The sequence below is a fragment of the Hetaerina americana genome, unplaced genomic scaffold (assembly GCF_022747635.1).
Source record: "Hetaerina americana unplaced genomic scaffold, ioHetAmer1.1.p SCAF_11, whole genome shotgun sequence".
In the NCBI taxonomy this organism is placed as follows: domain Eukaryota; kingdom Metazoa; phylum Arthropoda; class Insecta; order Odonata; family Calopterygidae; genus Hetaerina; species Hetaerina americana.
In genome coordinates, this window is record NW_027286181.1 from 31,699,160 (window position 1) to 31,719,034 (window position 19,875).

The window sequence follows — 19,875 nt, forward strand, 5'->3', positions numbered from 1 at the left end:
TCTGGAAGCAATGAAAAATTTTAGTAAGCAGGTATCAATATAGCACAGTATTTCTCCGAGATCCCTTAACAATAATATGAAATTGGGGGTTTTGTCACAAAATAACTATCAACGATCTTGTAGAGAGTTCTTCTTTCTATTTGTGTAAATGCCAATGAATAAGGTATAGGAATTATAACTCAAGTCTTTCCTTGTATGCCTTCTTCAGGGAATTGTGACATCCACACAGTGAAAAAGCTAAAATGTGAGAATTGTAAATAATATTTGACAATAGAAAAGGAAATTCATTTCAATCGTCCTTGCAGCTATTCAAATTTATGAATGATGTGAGTTGCTTTGCCCCGCACCTTAATTAGTCTACTTAATGATGTATTAATACAGTTTATTGATAGTGCATTATTCTAAGGAACAAGAATGTCTCAGAACCTTGTCAGGTGGACTAATAGGCCCAAAAACTTGCGGTCCATGAAAATACATTTACAAAGGATTTTTTAAAATCAGATCAAACCCTAATATTAGTTTTTAAAATGTTGTTGCAGCCGTGGACCATAAGCTTGTTGAATTAAGAGAATTTATGAGAAACAGACATTTGTAACAAGAAGAGAAAGTATGCCAAATTTAATGAATGGCCTGTGATGCTTAGACACCTATGACTTATGTACTTCATAAAATTTTTTCATGGCATGACTTCAAATCTCATGATTTACATGGGTTCTGAAATCCAAGATATTTAAATAGATCAAGATTCAAAAGCCCTTTTTAAGATTAAAAATGTTTCTTCATAAATGGTCAGGAGGTTGAAATCTTTCTGCAGTGAAAGTATTCAATTTCAGCATCTTCGAAGAAATTTTTGTGAATAATAAAAATTATCTTGAGTTTACTAGCTCTGCATACATTATAGTAATACGTTGATTTTTAAATGCGATGCAGTCTGAGATTGGGAATTATCTATGAGGAGCAGACAAATGAAAACCTCACAGACAAACACACTAGACCAGTCCATGGATCAACAAGGACATAACCCAACAACTGTGCGCACCTGTGAGTTGTCATCATGCAGTTCTCCTACCACAGCAATGGGAGTATCGATATGTAACAACAGGTTTGCCACTTTTCCCATGGACTGCGAGCTATGGCATGTGTTCTGTTTTCATTTGAATGTCTCTTAAACAAAGAAACCTGAGTATTAATCATTAATTAATTCCATCAATTGGTGTCTAGTAAGTTTCAATGAGTTCCCCATGGTTCATAGATGTTACCTGTAGAAGTTCATAAAATTACATAATAAGGTGAGGACTATAATAGATAGGTGCACCTAATTGCTTTTCAATAATATAACAGTAGACAAGCATTTCAATAATACATTTTTATGAAAATAATTGTGGAGGAAGGTCACACTTTGCAATGCCTTCTTTAATCAACCTTTATTCTTTGAGGTTAGACTCACACTGGTTGGTAGACCACATAACTCACAAACTGTCATGGTGAAAATTCTCTGGATATGAAGAGGGAAATATTGCCCTGTACATGCATGCAAAAGGGAGTCCGAAGGGGACCATCAAATGAAGAAGAAAAGTAGTGGCTTGTGGAGGGCTCTATGAAACATAGCTCTCCCATTTAAAAATTACAGTCAATAAAACTTGGGTACAGTCAAACCCTACAGTAAGTAATACAATTTTTTGGCTCTCAAGAAACAAAGCTACACAGCCTGTAGGATAGCCTCACTAGGATATAAACCCTGTAAGCAAGTAGGCATTGGGTCATATGGGTTTATCAGGCTTAGATACATGGGATGTTTCTAATCAGCAAGAAAATTCTAAGTGACAGGGGATAGGAAAGAGAGAACTCTATTCAATTGTTCCCGGCTCAACCTTGTGGAAATTCATTTTAATTAAATGAAGAATACAATGTATCTTTCCACTGTCCTTTATTTGCGTACAACTGGTTTCAACGCTCAAGCGTCCTGATGATGACGCTTGAGTGTTGAAACCGGTTGTATGTAAATAAAGGACAGTGGAAAGATAAATTGCATTCTTCATTTACTTAAGAGAAAACTCTCTCTGTTTCAGATAGAGTTAAGGGTTGCAATTTTCATTCTGAAGGCCAACTAACCTTGTAGCACCAACGCTATTACAGTTTTTTGCAATGAATTGTAAGCTTGGTGATTGAGCACTGGTATCACCAGTGTCATGAGCAAATTGAGTGAATCTCATGCGAAGTTGTGTTTACAGTGCTTCCATATTTATAAAAGGAGTTCATATTCGTCAAGGGACACTAACTTATGAATTCTTCGGGGCCCATTACCTTTAAAAGAAACTCGAAGATAAAAAGGGATATGAATTAGGCTCACCAACATCTCTTGATTACAAAAAAGTTTAAAAACACTGCCAGTTACTCCAGAAGTGATTACTGTCATGCTACCAGTTAGTATTGTTTGTAATACATTTATCGTTTCATAATGACCCTTACATCAACATTGATGAGTATTAAAGACAAAAGTTTCACAGGCTAATGAAAATACATATTGAGTTGAATTTACTTGGTTCAGATGGATTGAAAATTGCTAATATCAATCAACCCTTTGAAATGTAGATTTGGAGTCTTTATTAAAATTCAGTCAAACTAACATTATCTATTGTTCAAATATTAAACAAAAATGCAATCATTAACAACGTGAACTGGATTACAATTTCTAGAGAATTTGAACATTTCAATAATAGAAAATTTATTTAGTTTGTGGTTTTGCCTCCAGCTTTCATTGTTATACTAATATGTATAAAAAAAACCATAAACACAGTAATCAAACCGAAGGTCGGTTTAGTAGGTGATGGTAGGGATCACCCAGTACTAAGCCCTATACGGCGTGTGAAAATTCACACATCAGGGTAGGGGGGCCAGTTCCTTTCCGTGCCGGTTATGGTTTCCCAGGAAGACCTGGTACCCGAAAAATCACATTAGCTTGGGTGGAGCTGCAGGTGCAATCGAACCCGGGACCCTCCGGTCAGCAGTCCAACGCTCTACCCACTGGACTACCGCGATTCATACTAATATGTATATATACATAAAAATACAATTTGAGCCATTGTAAAGATATTTTGTTGATTTGAAAATATTGGTCACCATCAACCTTTGTTGACCAACAAATGAACACACACATTTCAAAATTTTGAAGCTCTGAGAACATTTTCTTGTTTAAATGTTTTATTTTACATTTTGAGTTTATTAAAAAAATGTTCACTCATCTGCAGCTTAAGAGTATTTTAGATGAATGAAAATCTTAATTATTAAAGGTCGGCACTTTCAACTCTATACGTACATATTATTATTCATTTTAGTGACATCAAAATATAATAGAAATCGATACTAATTGCCAAACTCACTTCAGCTAGTCCATTAATGGTTATTACTATAAGTAATTTCTTGATGCTTTACAGGATCAATGAGAATTTGAATAGAAATACTGAGTTACTGATTTGGGGAAATTATATAATGGGTTGCACAAGAGTTCCAAACTAAATGGTTGATTTCACATGCTTACGGACTTACCAGTGTCTGAACTGCTTAGAGTAAAAAACCAATTTCCGTAAGAAAATAAAACAGTTTAATTTCAATTTAACATGTTTTTATGCCTTCAAAATTATATGAAATCCAATGAAATTTTAAAAATACTCTCAAATTTATCAAAATACATACATGACTCAATTTCACAGTGATGAAGTGAAATTCTCATAAACAACAAGTGATTGCCTATCAACAACAGCTTAGCTTCACACACAAGAAATTTTAAATATTTAACAGTTTTTGTTTGTTTACAGAAAATAATGAAGATTTCTTGATATGAATTACACACAATCTGAATTACAAACACTGAGACATTGATAGGAGTCCACAATTCTATTTCTTGCCTTTTGGGGCAAAGTAGTGAAGTTAGGGGACATCGAACTAGGCTGATTCTGGAATTAACTATTCTCAACTTCAAGGGATAAAGGGAACCTACATTTAAACGTCTTGTTTTTCAATTTTGGATTATTGATGATTTAAACTTAAGACACACATTCTCCTAGCAGTGCCATTATTTAATCTGTGTGAAAACATTCCAGGCCTTCCTAAGCCATCTTGAAGACATCACTTCTTGAACAATTCACACTATGTCAGTCTGACCTCTTCACCGGCTGATTTTGAAGGTCATGAATTCACAGAATCTATGCTAAATACTGTCCTGTTACCATCAACTCATTCATTTTGGTAATCTTTAAGTCTCTTGTTGAGCTCCTGATAGACGAAAGGTACCATCACCCCTGTCCTTGACATTTCAGCCATTCTAAAGGGCATGTCTTTTACATATGTCTCCAACTCCCTTTTAACTGCTATTAAAGGATGCTGTCGATGACTTGTTGCTCTAAGTTTAAGTTTTGAGTTCCTTAGTGGAGCGGAATCCAATTTTCAGTGCTAAGTGGACAAAAACTTGCCAGTTTCTGATTTCTAACTGATTCTAGTGTGCAAAGAGTAAGATTGGTGCAGCACTTTTTCCTTTCAAAATACGAGCCTGTATACTGCATTATGAGGAAACTTTCAGATTTCAGGTGATGAAATGCCTCTTAACGAATCATGATTTCTATTACATTTTGGTGGTTATCATTTGTAGGAATTACAACACTTCATGTATGTCCGTGCAAGTGCCAATTGTAAACTTATTATACAGGTGTCTTAAATGATGCCAAGAGAAATGTTTCCCCCAAATGATACATTTTGAAGGCACACTTCAGCTGTGTGACTAATGTCGAAAATACTGAAGAAAAAATTCTTCATGTGGCTTGTTTTAATCTACAGTTCTTGAAAGATTTAAATATATTTAGGAATTACTCTCTCGAGATGAGATGCTGCTTGACCTGGGCCTTGAGTTGCCAGATTTTGCTGAGTGGCATTCTTGGTATTTAGATCTCCTGCGGCTCTGTGACTCTGATTTTCTCAAATCATGAGAATTTGATGAGTGGTGCTCTGAAGAGGTTGATCTGCTGCTTGATGATCTTAGTCTTCTCGCATCATGACTTATCAAGCCATGTTCTTGTGAAGCTGAACTCCTACAACTACTTGGTGATCTTAATTTCTTGGGAATATTAGATGTTAAGGATAGACTTTCTAATGATACTGACCTCATCCTGCTGCTTTGATATCCTTCCCTCTCATCATTAGAGGGTCCACTACAATGATTTATCCCAATTTTTGGAGAGCATTTATCCTCCAATGAACTTTTAATGTTACTCAGTGATGTAGATCTCGATTTAAGAGGAAGATTCTCCTGAGATATAGGGCTCTTTCTGCTGATTGGTGATCTTGAACTAGAGCTGAGAGGTTTGGGAGAGAGAACTTCCCGAGATGCTGATCTCCTGCTTGGTGACCTTATTCCCCTTGACGTGCGAGATCTAACTGATTGAAATTCGGGTGATGTCTTCTTGGTGGATGACCTTGATCTCTTAGAATTATCAGATTTAGGGGAGTGACATTCTGGGGATTTATAACTCCTCATACTGCTCTTTGACCTTGATCTCCTTGAGTTATGAGATTTGGATGAGGGATTTTCCTTTGTTACTGATCTTTTACTTCTACTCAGTGATCTCGATCTCCTGGATCTATATGATTTTCTGGATCGATGTTCCCTAGATGCTGACCTCTTTTTGCAACTAGGTGATCTCAATTTCCTGCTGCTAGGTGAATTAGATCTCTTAGACTTGGTATGCTTTGAGGAGTGATGTTCTGGAGATTTTGAGTTCCTTCTGCCACTCTTTGACCTTGAATCCTTATAGCTATGTGATTTTGAGGACCAATTTTCCCTTGATGTAGATCTTTTAAGATCACTGTGTGACCTTGATCTTCTGGAATAACGGTATGTTGAAGAATGATGTTCCCGAGATGTTGACCTTTTCCTTCTACTATGCGACCTTGATCTCCTGGAACCATGAGATTTTGAGGATTGACATTCCTTCAACACAGACTTTTTCTGGCTGATGGGAGATCTAAATCTCTTAGACCTTGTTGAATTTGATGAATGGGGTTCCTTTGATGCTGACCTCTTCCTGCTGTACAGTGAACTTGATCTCCTTGACTTTGAGTGCCGTTCCTGGGATGGTGAATCCCTCCCACTTCTCCGTGATCTTGATTCTTTATTGCTGCGTGATTTTGATGAGCAACGTTCCATTGATGATGATTTCCTCACGCTACTATGCGACCTTGATCTCCTCAAATTATGAGATTTTGAAGAGCGGCATTCCCGAGATGATGATCTCCTTTTCTTAATAGGTGACCTTGAACTCTTAGTGCTATGGGATTTTGAAGGATGCCGCTCTTGGGATCGTGGCCTTTTCTGGTAACTAGATGATGATCTCGACCTCTTCGAGTCGAGCAACTCTGAGGAGTGAAAATCTGGTGACTTTGACCTCTTCCTGCTTCTGTATGATCTGGATCTCTTAGATTTAGAAGAACGATGATCTCGAGATGTTGACCTCCTCCTCTTACTGGATGTTGATTTGGCTCCTTTGGATTTTAAGCCATCATCTGATGATTTTGATTTGGATCTCGAACACCGTGATGTGACATGTAACACTGAAATTCAGAAACATCGATATAGAGAATGTAAAAATCCATGCAGTAAAGGTATACAAGAACTCATTATTATTATCAGTTATCTAACGGTTAAGGTATGTTTTGGACGGACACAACTACCAAAATAAATTTTTTGTCTCTCATAACAAAACACAACCCAACATTCTACTAGACAACAAGCTCCTCTTCATCTCAGGGTAATTCCTTCCTTTCTTCATTCTATCCAACATCCCTATCCTATTCCTGCCCCTTCCTTGCTTGCCTTACATTCTCCCCTCTATCACAGTCTTCGACATCCCACTGCCAAGCAATATGCTTTTCATCCATTTTTTCTGCCTAAACATGATTTCTCCCAACAATCTTATCTCCTAGCCCACCATAGAGCACTTCCTCATTTACTTTTAATATGAAGTCTGGGGATAGTTTCACAAACCCAGCGAGGAAATCTCATTCGAGGAAACACGTGCTTGCCTGGATAGAAGCACCGCACCCTGTGTATGTTAAAAAACGCATGTGATAATGGACAAACCTATCTTACTCCTCTGCCTACTGTTGCATATCCATAATATCCATCCGCCACTGATTTCTGAGCTATCTGAGTCTTGTACGGGTAGTGGATAAGTCTCATATCCCTCCTATCAACTCCTCTTTTATGCAATACATTTACTAATTTTACTCATTTTTAGTTTATCAACCAACTTTTTGAAATATACAAAACAGATATCCTGATTGTATTCTATGTTCCTCTATATTAGTGACCTCATTCCTGCTATGGCATCACGTGGGCTTTTCCCCTTCCTGAATTCCCTAAGTAATCATTTGCCCTGCTCTCCATCCACTTATTGAGAATCTTGAGAACCACTTTAGCTGGATGTGAAATCAGACATCTTTCTGTAGTCATCACATAATGATGTCTTTCCCTATTTTGGAGTAGGAACGAACACTGATCTGACTAAGTCTTTTGGCATAATTACTCTCTCATAAATGCTATGAATTAGTCCATAAAAACTCTTCCTCCCACTTGTTCCTAAACCTTTAAGTAATTCCGTGCTATTGTTGCCTACTTTCACAGTCTTATTTGATTTTAGTACCCTTCTATCTCGCCATCAAGTAATCCTAGACCTTCATCTACGTCACATTCTCTCTCCATGCGTAATCTCTTTTGTCTTTTTTTTATAATACTTAATTTCTTCACTTAACAGTTCCTCTATATATTCCTTCCACCTTCATTGGCACTTTTCCAGAATGAAATACCAGGGTCATTTCTTCCACCTAAACTATAGCCCCTGCCTAACTATCATCTCTTCTTCTGCCTACTATCGCATTCCAATACTCCATCACTATCAAATATTTCCTTCATGGAAGACCTGCCATTATGTACTCTAACTAAATGTATACCCTGTCCCATTCTTTCTCCCTATGATTGCTTGGTGGCATGTAGACTTTAACAATGACCAAGTTCATTGGTTCAGCGTTTACTTCTACTAAAAATATTCTATCACTAACCTGCTTTACGTTTATGTCGCCGGGCAAACCCAAAACCAGCAACATGATATGAGGTGGGCGCCAGCCAGTGCATTCAAACATTAGTCACCTGGCCTTCCCAATCAACTCCTGCCACCCCTGGCCTACTCCATTGTTCTGGCAATGACCGAGGCTGCCCTTCGTACCCGGGCAAACCCTTATAAGCTCGTGGGTCTGAGTGTCCATACCTTGCCCTCTCTCTCTCCGGTCTCCCTTGTAGGAGACCAGAAGCACCTTCCCTGTCCATACCCTTGCATTCCTCGTACTCTCTCTGGTCTCCCTCGTAGGGGACCAGAAGCGCCTTCCCTATCCTTACCCTTGCCTTTCCCGTACTCTCTCCGGTCTCCCTTGTAGGAGACCAGAAGCACCACTCTTGTCCTCCCTTTCCCTTTTGTGTGCTCTTTCCAGTCTCTCCCACAGGAGACCAGAAGTGCCAACCCTACTTGTTCAACCCTTCCCTTCCTGCTTCCTTGCCAGTCTCTCTAGGAGTCCAGGTTGCATGCCTATCCTACCTGGGCTCTGACCTCACCGACACAGGCCCACTCAATTTGTAAGCTATCCTTGTCATTCCATAGATAGTAATAAATGATTGACTACTCAACCACTGGTGTATTCACTCAGGTGTACTGAACTCTGTGTAGTCCACCCCTACGACAATTACCTTGCTTCTTCTCACCATTTTGTTTAATATTAATGCCATCCCTCACTGGCTCTTTTTCCCCTACATTGTATATTACTCTAACTATTGCCTTACTACCACTATCCTTTCATCTCACTCTGCAGAGTCCTAAAATACTCATATTTCCCACTTCTTATTCTTTGCTTTTTATTTTCTAATTTTCCTTTCCCTTAAACCATCCTAGAATTTCAAGTTCCTATGCTAACTAATTCAGTCCTCCTCTGTGCTGCTGCTGCCACTTTACAGGCATTTAGTGAAATGAAAACTGTGGAAGCTGTCTCTCTCCTGCTGCCAAGCGCGACACATAGCCAATTGGGTAAAGTCCCGAAGTCACCTAGACTCAATTTAATTATAATATCCCTCCTTTAGGTATTGGGGTAAATAATTTATGTGGTTTCCCATTGCCTTCCTCAATAGCATTTTTAATGTGACAACACCACTAAAATGGCCGCCCCACTTGGGGTCAGATGCCTTTGCAGCTGCCTCACTGAGGAAAAGACACTGCGCAGAACTTTTGTCTGGCTTCTATCCTTTTACCTACCAGACATGGGTGACCCTACTGGGTGCAATTGGATTTCTCCCGGTAGCCCCCTTTCCTCCCCTACCCTACCTAGCACCACATTGATTGTTTTTACCTATGTCTACTTCACCTTTTCTTTCCTTATCCACACCTGCATTTCAATAGCCTCCAAGCTACATTTAGCATCTTGCTTTAATGACCATTGTTTCCACCTCATAGAAAACAAAAACTTTAAAGAAATATATTGTAACTAAAAAAAGAAAGACTTAATTTTTGACCTTGTATGCTTGTGTGTAATCACCAGTGCAACAAACCCTAGCGGTGGCAGGCAGTTACTATGAAGTCAGATAGAAGCTAAGGGTACCCAATGGTATCACCTGGAACTGTACCCAGGCCCCTCTAATCAGTAGCTGAGAGGTACTATATTTTCCGGCCCATAAGATGCATTTTTATAACTTCAAATGTGCTCTAAAATAAACCTGATTCTTATAGGCCAGGGGTATAAGGGTATAACTTCAACTTATAAGTGCAAACCAATTCCCAGAAAAATACTTACTATTTAGTATTTCTTCCCCGCATCAGGCATAGAAACTGTTTGCCTTGATTACAAATTTTGATAATATCACTGTTTTGAATCAGGAATGAGCAATAGAGTTTTACCATTTCATTGAAAGAACTTACAAAAAAAATTTCCAAATAAATCTTAAAGTCATACAATGCAGCATGTTTATTTTCATCTCACATGTGGTGTTGCTGCAAAACTTAACACTTGTTGGGCTAACGAGGATGTCACCCCTCTGCTAATACATGCTTGTATATATATCATATTTCTGCCGAAAAACTCAGTGTCAGCAGACATTCATCCTTAATTAGTATGAGCATATTGTAAAGGCATAGAAAACGGTTGCTTTTAATACAAAACTCAATAACATCAAAGAAATAACTGAAACTAAGCATCACATAAAAAGGTAAATGATAATAACCTCATGGGTTCTTAAGGGAGAATTTTAACATACAGTATTGCATATAAACTTGCATTCGTGAATAATGCTTCAGAACATGGAAACAAGGCAGCTGAAAGGCATTTTGGCCCACCTCTGACTGAGATAATGATGCAAGAATAGAGGGAGCAGAAGGTAGATTTAGGAAATGCAGATATTAGTAAAAAAATTTACATTCATGAGCTCCTAAATGGTCAAAGCTTCTACCGAAACTGCCTCTTGAATACAACAGGAAGGTTATGAGGCACCGAATCTTGATGTCATACTGATGGGAGGCATGAACCGGCCATAGATTTCTAATACTTGTGATTGAAAAATTCCTGGAGGAAAATTAAAAGTAAATATCATAGTCTTTTTAAAAATGTGAAATTGGAAATTCGCTACATGGAAGAGAAGATGACATTGTGTAAGAGGAAAGTGACAACCCCAGTGAAAATTACAATGCAAATTAGCAGCAGTGATGACAAATATTGGATTCAATGATGAATAAACATTGATAGACATGGAGATACTAATTCTTCAATGCAACAGTTCAATTTTCTTCATATTAAATGCTAACATCAAAATACTGTGATCCTTTTTTGCCAGATCCAAGTAGTTTTTGTACATTCTAACCTGAAAAATCAGAATGCGTCTTATGTGCCGGTGCATCTTATGGGCGAGGAAATGTGGTATATATCCACAAGACTACTGCATCTCAGAATTTAGAAATTATTTCAAAAGTAATTTTTGCAAATGAGCCTTAAAAACACTGCAAATTTTATCCACTAATTTTCTCTCCAGGACATGGAATTATAGCCACCAACATCAAAAATCTGAACTCATCAGTTTGATGATGTAAATAAATTACATTCAAGCCTCCACACACACACATACATGCATATTGGAGGCTTTTGAAATGTGGGTGAAGGGAAGGATGAAAAAGGTGAAATGAAGAGAAAGGAAAACAAACAAAGTACTAGCTATGGCAGGGGAGGAGAGTGGATTGCTGGGAGAAATACAAAGGAGGCAGGAAAGATGGACGCAGAGCGTTTTGATTGGGAATGTGATGTTGAAGACTGTGATATAGGGTAGAATGTTAGGCAAACAAGAAGTGAAAGAAATAAGCATGTTAGATGGAATGGAGTTAGGTGAGAAGTAAGCAGAATTTAAGAGAGACTGTCTGTAGTGTCTAATACTAGCTTGTGTTTTTTGTTGAGAGAGGGAAGTATATTTATTGCTGTACAATTGTTGAGGCTGCATCCATCCAAAACCTACCTTATGTAGGCGTGCATGCACAATTTAAATAATTAAATACACTATATATAATCACCTGAATTCTTTGTAAGGAAGTTATTTTCAAGATAGTCGTAAAGTGCAGATGTTAGCTTCTCATTTGGCAACTCATAACCATTAACTATTGAGTTACCATTGACTTCAATAGCTTGTACTGAATGATAAACTCTGAAAATGTAAAATAAAGTTATTTTTACTCATTTTTCATTTACAAATCATAAATTTGATATACTTCTTCTAACTAATTATACACTAATGATTAATTGCAGCTATATTCTGAGAAATTCACAGCAGTTAACATGTACACTAATATTATAAACTGATGGGCATACAAACATTTCAAATGTTAATGTCAACAAATATGAATTCAATCATGGTTCCCTGAAGTTGGAGTAAAAATCCCCTATCTTGACATTATGCCTACAACTCACAAGGGCCACATGAATCACACATTCAAATGGTAATGTTGTTAACTTATATTATACATTAACTTTTAAATATTTCTTCACTTTTCATTTAATAATATTTAAAAGTTAAGTTTTTTATATCCCTGGGAAATTCCTCGGACATCATTTTGTTCCCATAAAGAGGAAGGTCTGTAGAGTAATAATTTTTCTGCATTCTATAAATATGAGTGAATCTGTCCAAATTCAACAGATGACTTTTCATGAAGACGCCATAGCAGTATATTTAACAAAAAGAAAGAAAAGGCAATAATGTTAAACGAGGCCAAAACATTCTAAACTCTTGACTGGATACATTTAATGCTTTATCCACTAGTGTATGATACCAATATGGAGCACCTTCATTTATCGTTTCCTGATTACACAGATTAAGAAGTATAGAATTCTCACATAGAAGTCTTTTTTACTTTTATTTTGTTTTACTTCAGCAAGATGAACTTGAAAATCTGATGAATATTAGACACATCCTTCCTTTTTATATACAAGACTTTTATTGAGGACTTTCTCACATAAGACTTTCCAAGGTTTTCCAGATATGAGGCAGCCCTGATATTTAAGCGCCTAGAAATACGATTAGCTTATGTATAAATACTTCTTTAGCCTTAGGGTAATATTTTGCTAGTTGAATAATATGCCTCGCTAGCATATACTGTTGAAGTTAGGCATTAATACAATGAAAGTGCAGAAGTAATAAATGTTTGACTGCAGTGGTTAACAAAAACAAGAAATAATCGTGCCACATAAAATATTCATGATACAAATCTTATATTATTTTACTCAAACATTCATGTATTACTCACTTTATTTGCTGGTTGGGAGCAATTTCAGTGTTATTCAATTTCAGGCCGGAAATGATAGATTCTGACTTAAAAAACTCTATCAGAGCATAGATTCCTGGGTCATTCAACCTTTGGCAAAGCCTCACATATTTAACATCTCCAACCTTGGAAAAATAATCTAGCAAAATCTCACCATTGACCTATAAAATAAAAAGATACCATGACATCAAATCATATTTCTCCCTACAAACAGTAACAACAAATGCAAACTAATAGAGACCTGGCAAGGTATTGATTTTTTATTAACATTAATTCATGCAACTGTTTGTGAATAATTAATCAGCTAAATGGATTGTTTAAAAAAAAAGGCAGGAGAAGTTTGCTGAAAAGAGAGACATTGGACACAATATGCCAAGAAAACAATAATAATAAACTTACTGAGCCATCAAGGTTTGACACAACTAAAGTTCTTCTAATCTGTTCAACAACTGAGCTGCTGTAGATATCAGGTAACTCTGGGTATGGAGGTAAGTTATTTTTCTTCAAATCTTCTGATAATTTGTTACACGTATCTATAAATGACTCCTTCAGCCACATGAAAGAAAGTTAATAAGAGTTAAAAGTACTCAACTGAGCATTTAAAAACCCAAATATGTATGTGTGTATATATATATAAAATATATATATATAAATATATATACATAGATATACACACACACACACACACACACACACACACACACACACACACACACATATATATATATATATATATATATATATATATATATATATATATATATATATATATATATATATATATATATATATATATAAATATATCATTCAACTCAACTATGGAAATACTTATACCCACTTTTTTGCCAAGAGATAAAATGCAATAGAATACTTAAAAATGTACATAAATATAGAAAAATTTGTAGACAGATTTCAACTCATAATTTAAATTTCCAGCACAAATCAAGCACTTCATTTAAGGGGAAAAATATCGGTCCTATATGCAGGCAAATATGGTATATGTATTTCATTACAGCATTTGCTGTTCCTGGCATATGGCTACAATGCCAGTTAATGGTTTCCTTGTCTTCCCCAGGCTAAATTAAATTTTTCCCAGATGAAATGGAATTGTGCGAAGGGTTTATAAGTATGATGATTCAGTGGAATCACTTACCTGGTTTGTTTCAGTAAGGATGGATTTCTGATTCACCTCTGCCAATATTTTTAAACCCTTTTCCTCACATGGAATGAACCCTTTTTCTCCTGTTGAAAAAAGAATGGTTAATATGTAATGACTCCACTACAAGAAAATTGGGCATTTCTTTGGCAAAATATAAGTTTGTTTCACTTATTAGAATCTAGCAAAAAATGTCTTACACCACATTCAACTTCAGAAGGTTTATACTTTCTTTGACTGAAAAAAAAACGATGACCAAAGTCAGGCGATTTTATTAATAAATATATTATTTTAGAATACAAATTCCTTTTAGCTGTAATGAAGTTAATAATACCGATTGTTCAAAACAGAATTGGCCTACTTAATCAAAAAAATTAAATTCCTTAGCAAATACATCGTGTAACTAAAAAATTCCTTGGCACATTCAGTTGTTATATATTTAGTGATTTCACTAAAAAAAGTGTTTAATTGAGGTAATTTTAAAAATAAAAGCATATTTACTTATAGAACTGGTCTCATTTAAGAATAGCACAGATTATATTCTACTTGTTTGACAGAGACTTTAGCAAAGACACACATTGTGCATTAAGTGAGTTCACTTTCCTATGGCTGTGAATGATAATGAAAGCAAAGACACCATATGAATTGATAGAAATGGTATCTTGTTGAAGATTTAAGAATATGAAAGGATAGACTGAATGGCTAATTAAAAAGGCAATCAAAGGTAGGTTATTCCAGTTATTGGAACAGTGCTATGCCATCAAATATTGCATGAACCTGGGCAAAACTGGGAAAGAGACTCGACATGCTCAAGGCATGGCTTATGGTGATAATGCCATAGGTAGATAGGGTTTTTTGAGCCGCAAAAGGTATTTCTGGAGGGTAGAGAAGATGCTGAAGATGCCAAATGTTCAGGAAGCCCTTCAACCTAAAAAAGGGATAAAAATCTTGCAAAAGTGAAGGCTTTGTTGGACAGGGATTGCAGATCAAAAGTTTACATGGTTTCTGATGAACTTGACATCACCACGACTCGCAGGAAGCATTACAAGATACCATGATGAGGGGAGCTTAGCATTCGGGGCATCGCCTTTCCAGAGATGCATGGGGCATGGAAAACTCACTTGGCAATGGTCTGTGGATGCACAAGGGTGCTACTTCGAAAACTTTTGAGTGACTTTATCGATTCTGACAATACAATTTTTTAAATAAACTCAGTCCTACTAATTTTGGGATAGACCTTGTAGATAAGAGGAATGAGATTACAAAACCATTTACTACAGTTCTATGTTAAGAGTGGCTGGCAAGAACTTGAAGTAATGTCATCACAGCAGTATTTTTGGTACCAAAAAAATGAGAGACCACCCCAAAATGGGCACACCATGGCATGAAAGAAGATTAAAATTACATATTTCCTATTCCAGCAATGATACATAGAATGTCAGGTGTTAAATGAAACTGCTGATTCCCCCAAAATGAAACTACAGATTTATTCTGGAAAATAGAGAGGTGACTGCAGCCTGAGATTTAAGCCCATATCATTTCTTCTGCATGCCAAGAGCTGGCCAGTGAAGAGAGCCCCATATATGCAAGCAAGCAAATGTACATGACATGTTATGTTTAGCTATCAAGTTATGAAACTGGACAATAATAATAATAATACATTTATTTGTCCAGAGAGTTGCAATGTCATTCTAGTAAAAGCAAAATTATTAACTTTGGGATCTATGTGAAAGTAAGATCCTTGAATCAGCAATTAAAAATACCACATTAATATAAATTTTGCTCTGAATGAGAATCAACGATGAGAGGCAGGAAAAAATTAATGATTTTTTTTAAATTATTGATTAGGGTGAAATCTTCTAGGATTACCCAACAGGGATCTGTTTTGCAAAGCTACAAGTTGATTTAAAAGTTCTTGCTTTTTTTTACAGCGGGGTTCTGTCAATGATAATAAATGATGAAATACTTGCTACTTACCAACATTACACATCATATGTATTCGAAAGTTATGAAGTTCACTTGTAGCTTCTTTTAGAAAACTTGTAAATGACTTATAGCTTTGAGAAACAGGCCCACGGGCACATCTTCTTTTTTAGCAACATTTCAAAGTTCAAATGCTACACAATGCTCACAGACACTCAGAAGTCCAGATGACATTGATTGTTAGATAATAAAACGACGAAATATGCAGACAATTATCTGACAGAAGAACCAAGGTGATTTCATCCAAATAGTAAAGATTTCATATCAAAGAAGTGCAATATCTGTTTCAAATAACTATATTATAATAAACCTGTTAATTAATCCATGACAAACAGGACTATGAATTCAAGTTTAGAAATTGAGTGAAAACATATTAAACATACCATTTGGAAATGGAGTAACTTGAATGAATCGGTTCATCAAGGGAGTATTAGCAAGGTAATTAGCTAAGCCTGCACTAGTTGACTTCTTGTACTTTATGAAGCATATTCTTGAATCAAATGTACTCCCAATGCTTCTCCTGAAATTTGAAGTACTCATTATTAGGTTACTATAGGTAAAAATAGCATATAATATCCATGTATTAGGAACTGGAACTAATCTTACATTGTTGGGTATAACCTTATGTCTTCAATTTCTCCAATGCATCCAAACATCGTGTACATTTGGTCTTTGGTCACTTGCATAGGTATGTTGGTCACCTGAACCACTTTCAGAACCATTTTGTGGCTGAAATGTAACAAGCAAACGTCAAACCAAACTTTGAATTTTGCCAATAATCACTCAAAGTAATTCATTGATGTATGGCAAGCGATTTTAACGTGCCCGCCATCAATAATATTAATTAAGGATCATGTGCAAGGAAAACATACCGTTGTGCAGTCATACTTAAATATGCTCAATTAGATTTTGCACAACTTGCACACAAAATTAAACTTTACGTTTCGAGCTCATTCCTCCATAACTTAAACTCAAGTCCCTAAACCATACTGAATATGGTTGCATCGAGTACAGAATTTCTTCAATATCAATGGATATTTGGACTTCTTTTATAAGATTAACCGATTCACGATATTACTGTAAGCCACCTAAAAGTTCTTAGGAAAGCCATCCTGCTCCCGCAAAAGTTAAGCCTACATACTTAAAGCAAAATTGGCATTATTTAATTCAACCATTGAAAAATATTATTCCATAGTTCATCCATGCAAGTGTTTTCAACCCTGGAATTTTAACACGCATTATCCCAATCGTTTCACGAATTAGAGAGAAAAATGACCTTTGTATTTCCACCGGCAAGAAATGGTCCTCGCTATCCGGCCCTAAGTATATACCGACTATATTGTCATTCATTTTCCACGAAGATGCATATACATAACTATACATAGTCGAGTACATGTATATTCGTGCCTATAATAACGTTAATATTCATAGTTTCCCGGATGTGAAAAAATGTAAAATTATGCGTTAAAATAATGAATTAGAGTCTTAAGGTATATCTCGACGCTCATGCGTCACAGTCTCTGAAATATTTCTTCGTGGATTGTTTTCAAATACAATTACCAAAACGACAGCAAAACTTACCATCGGCTACAATAGAAAGAGAGGATGCCTCTCACTACTGTTGATTTCCCCACTCTTAATTCTCGCTACGACTTATTTCATTAAAAACGAGACGACCTGACATACATTATATTAGGGTCATTTTATCCTCTAAACGTACATATGAATTCTAGGAACAACGACCATTTAAGAGAATGTTAGGCAATCAGGCGCATCAGTATAGAGCAGCATTATCATAAGTGCGAATCATAAGAGCTTACTTTATTTAAAACGGCTTGATATTGTGACTTAGCTTTCATCAAGTGGTGCACAATTATTTTTTTCTAGCACCGTCCGCCTGTTGACAATATCGAATTCAGCTTCATGGAGATTGATTTAAGAGGGAAACCCATGGAAATTACACCATTCTTAACATAATTGACATTGCAAGAACATTCATTCACAAGTCACCAATGCACTAGACCTTCTATCAGAAAATGTACTGTGACGCTTCGGAAACAGCGTGAAAGCCGTAAATCATTTGAAATAGTTAAGAATCGCATGCGCAAATGCACGATAAATACGAGGGAGTTTGAAATAGTAAACCTCGTGCAGTCCGAAACTCCGCAGTAATACAGCATTAATATTACGTATTCTTGCAGTAGGTTTGGACAGCAATGGGATATACAACATGGTAAAGTGATTTTGCGTTTCTGCTTCTCCTAACACAGTACAGCCTCACATCCAACACCACAAAAAACCCCTCCTCAATACTTTACCCCTACTCAAGACCATTTTGGTCCAAAACACTTCAGAGAGAGGTAATCTGTTCTAGATGCTCTAGTTTACGAGCTTCTATTTTAATATTTAACTTAGCTTTTCTATTTTTGAAAACCGCACAACCTTTGTGTTGTATGAATTTATTCATTACCCCAAAACTATTGCTATGACTTTCCAATGTGCTCAGCAATGGTTGTGCCTTTGGCTGACTGGCAACTAAAGCTTGATCATCTGCAAAACCTAACTGATACCATTAATTGTCTCCTGATTTTCATTCCTATTTCCAAATCTTACCACACTTCTTTAACTATTTCCCTCACATATCTGTTGAAAAGCACTGGTGATAATGGACACCCCTGTGACACTCCTCTTCCTAGCACTACCCATCTGGACTATCTGTCTAACACTTGCACTTGACCAGTCTGTGGCATGTACAGGCTGCAGATAAGTCTCCTATGCCTCCATTAATTCTACCCACTTCACTCTGTCAAATGCCTTTTAAAAGTCTATGAAACAGGCAATACATCTTAATATTATTCTATGTTCCTCTTGTGTTAGGGATCTTATTATTATTATGGCATCATGTGACTCTCCCCTTTCTGAACCCAAATTGATCTTCCTCTAAGTAATCATGTCTCTGCTCTCTAACCTCTTAATGATGATCCTGAGAACCACTTTGGCTACACTCAAAATCAAATTTATTTTTCTATATCATCACATACGACTGCCTTTCCTTTTTCTTGGAATACGAACAAACACTAATCTGAGGAAATCTTCTGGCTAATTTCTTCCCGCATAAATGCTAAGAATCAGTCCACAAAAACTCTTCTTCCCACATATCCTAAACCTTTAAGTTTTTAGTTCCAAAGGAATGTTGCCTATCCCCATAACCCTATTTGATTTAAATTCCCTTGTTGCCTTTCCTATCCAGCGATCAAGAAAGCTTGGACCTAAGCTCTACTCATCTACATCATATTCTTTCTCTAAGCTTTCTGGCCATAGAGTTACTTCATATTTGTATTCCTTCCAACTCTCTTGAATCTTTCCTGGTTAAATTAATTTTTTTCCTCACTTATCTTTGACTGTTTGCACTGAGTTTCACCTTCTTACTTACGGACAGCTCTTTTACCATTTGGTACAGGTTGCTTTCTTTCTTCTTTTGTAAACTTTCCATATCCTCCTCTTGGGTCTTCCATGATGCTTCATTCTATATCTTTCCTGCCTGTTTCAACTCTTTATTTGTCCTTCTACCTAACTCTGTTTTTACATTCTTAAATTTTCTTCTCTCGTCCATGTTTCTAATCCTCTTGTCTGTAACCCATGGTTTCCTAGCCCTTTCTTGCCTGCAGTTCTTTCTGTAGCTTTCAATATCCTTTTTTTATTTTTTCTCATGTCTCTTCTTAAGTGCCCAGCTCCCTATTCTTGCAAAAAGTTTTCTCCACATTTTGTTGATACTCCTTTGTCGTTCCAGTTACTGCTTTTACAATACATTTCCTAAACCATCTTACTTGTTTATCTTATTGAATCAGAAACAAT

General features: G+C 36.3%; 1 protein-coding gene across 1 annotated transcript; it reads right to left on the reverse strand.

The window, feature by feature from the left end:
• Window positions 1-3,553: 3,553 nt before the first annotated feature.
• LOC139701006 (splicing regulatory glutamine/lysine-rich protein 1-like) lies at window positions 3,554-18,067 on the reverse strand. Its single transcript, XM_071599563.1, has 8 exons — window positions 17,841-18,067; window positions 16,627-16,749; window positions 16,404-16,540; window positions 14,035-14,123; window positions 13,281-13,427; window positions 12,864-13,042; window positions 11,637-11,767; window positions 3,554-6,600 (listed from the first exon to the last, which is right to left on the reverse strand). Exons 2-8 carry the CDS (start codon window positions 16,740-16,742, stop codon window positions 4,853-4,855), a joined length of 2,547 nt encoding a protein of 848 aa, XP_071455664.1. The 5' UTR covers window positions 16,743-16,749; window positions 17,841-18,067; the 3' UTR covers window positions 3,554-4,852.
• Between the last annotated feature and the right edge of the window lie 1,808 nt (window positions 18,068-19,875).

Coding starts and splice junctions, on each gene's coding strand:
- LOC139701006 (XM_071599563.1), bottom strand. CDS start 16,742: ATGGTTCTGAAAGTGGTTCAGGTGACCAACATACCTATGCAAGTGACC. Junction 13,428..14,034: donor TCCTTACTGAAACAAACCAG/GTAAGTGATTCC, acceptor ATGTGGCTGAAG/GAGTCATTTATAGATACGTG. Junction 13,043..13,280: donor TGTCAAACCTTGATGGCTCA/GTAAGTTTATTA, acceptor TTTATTTTATAG/GTCAATGGTGAGATTTTGCT.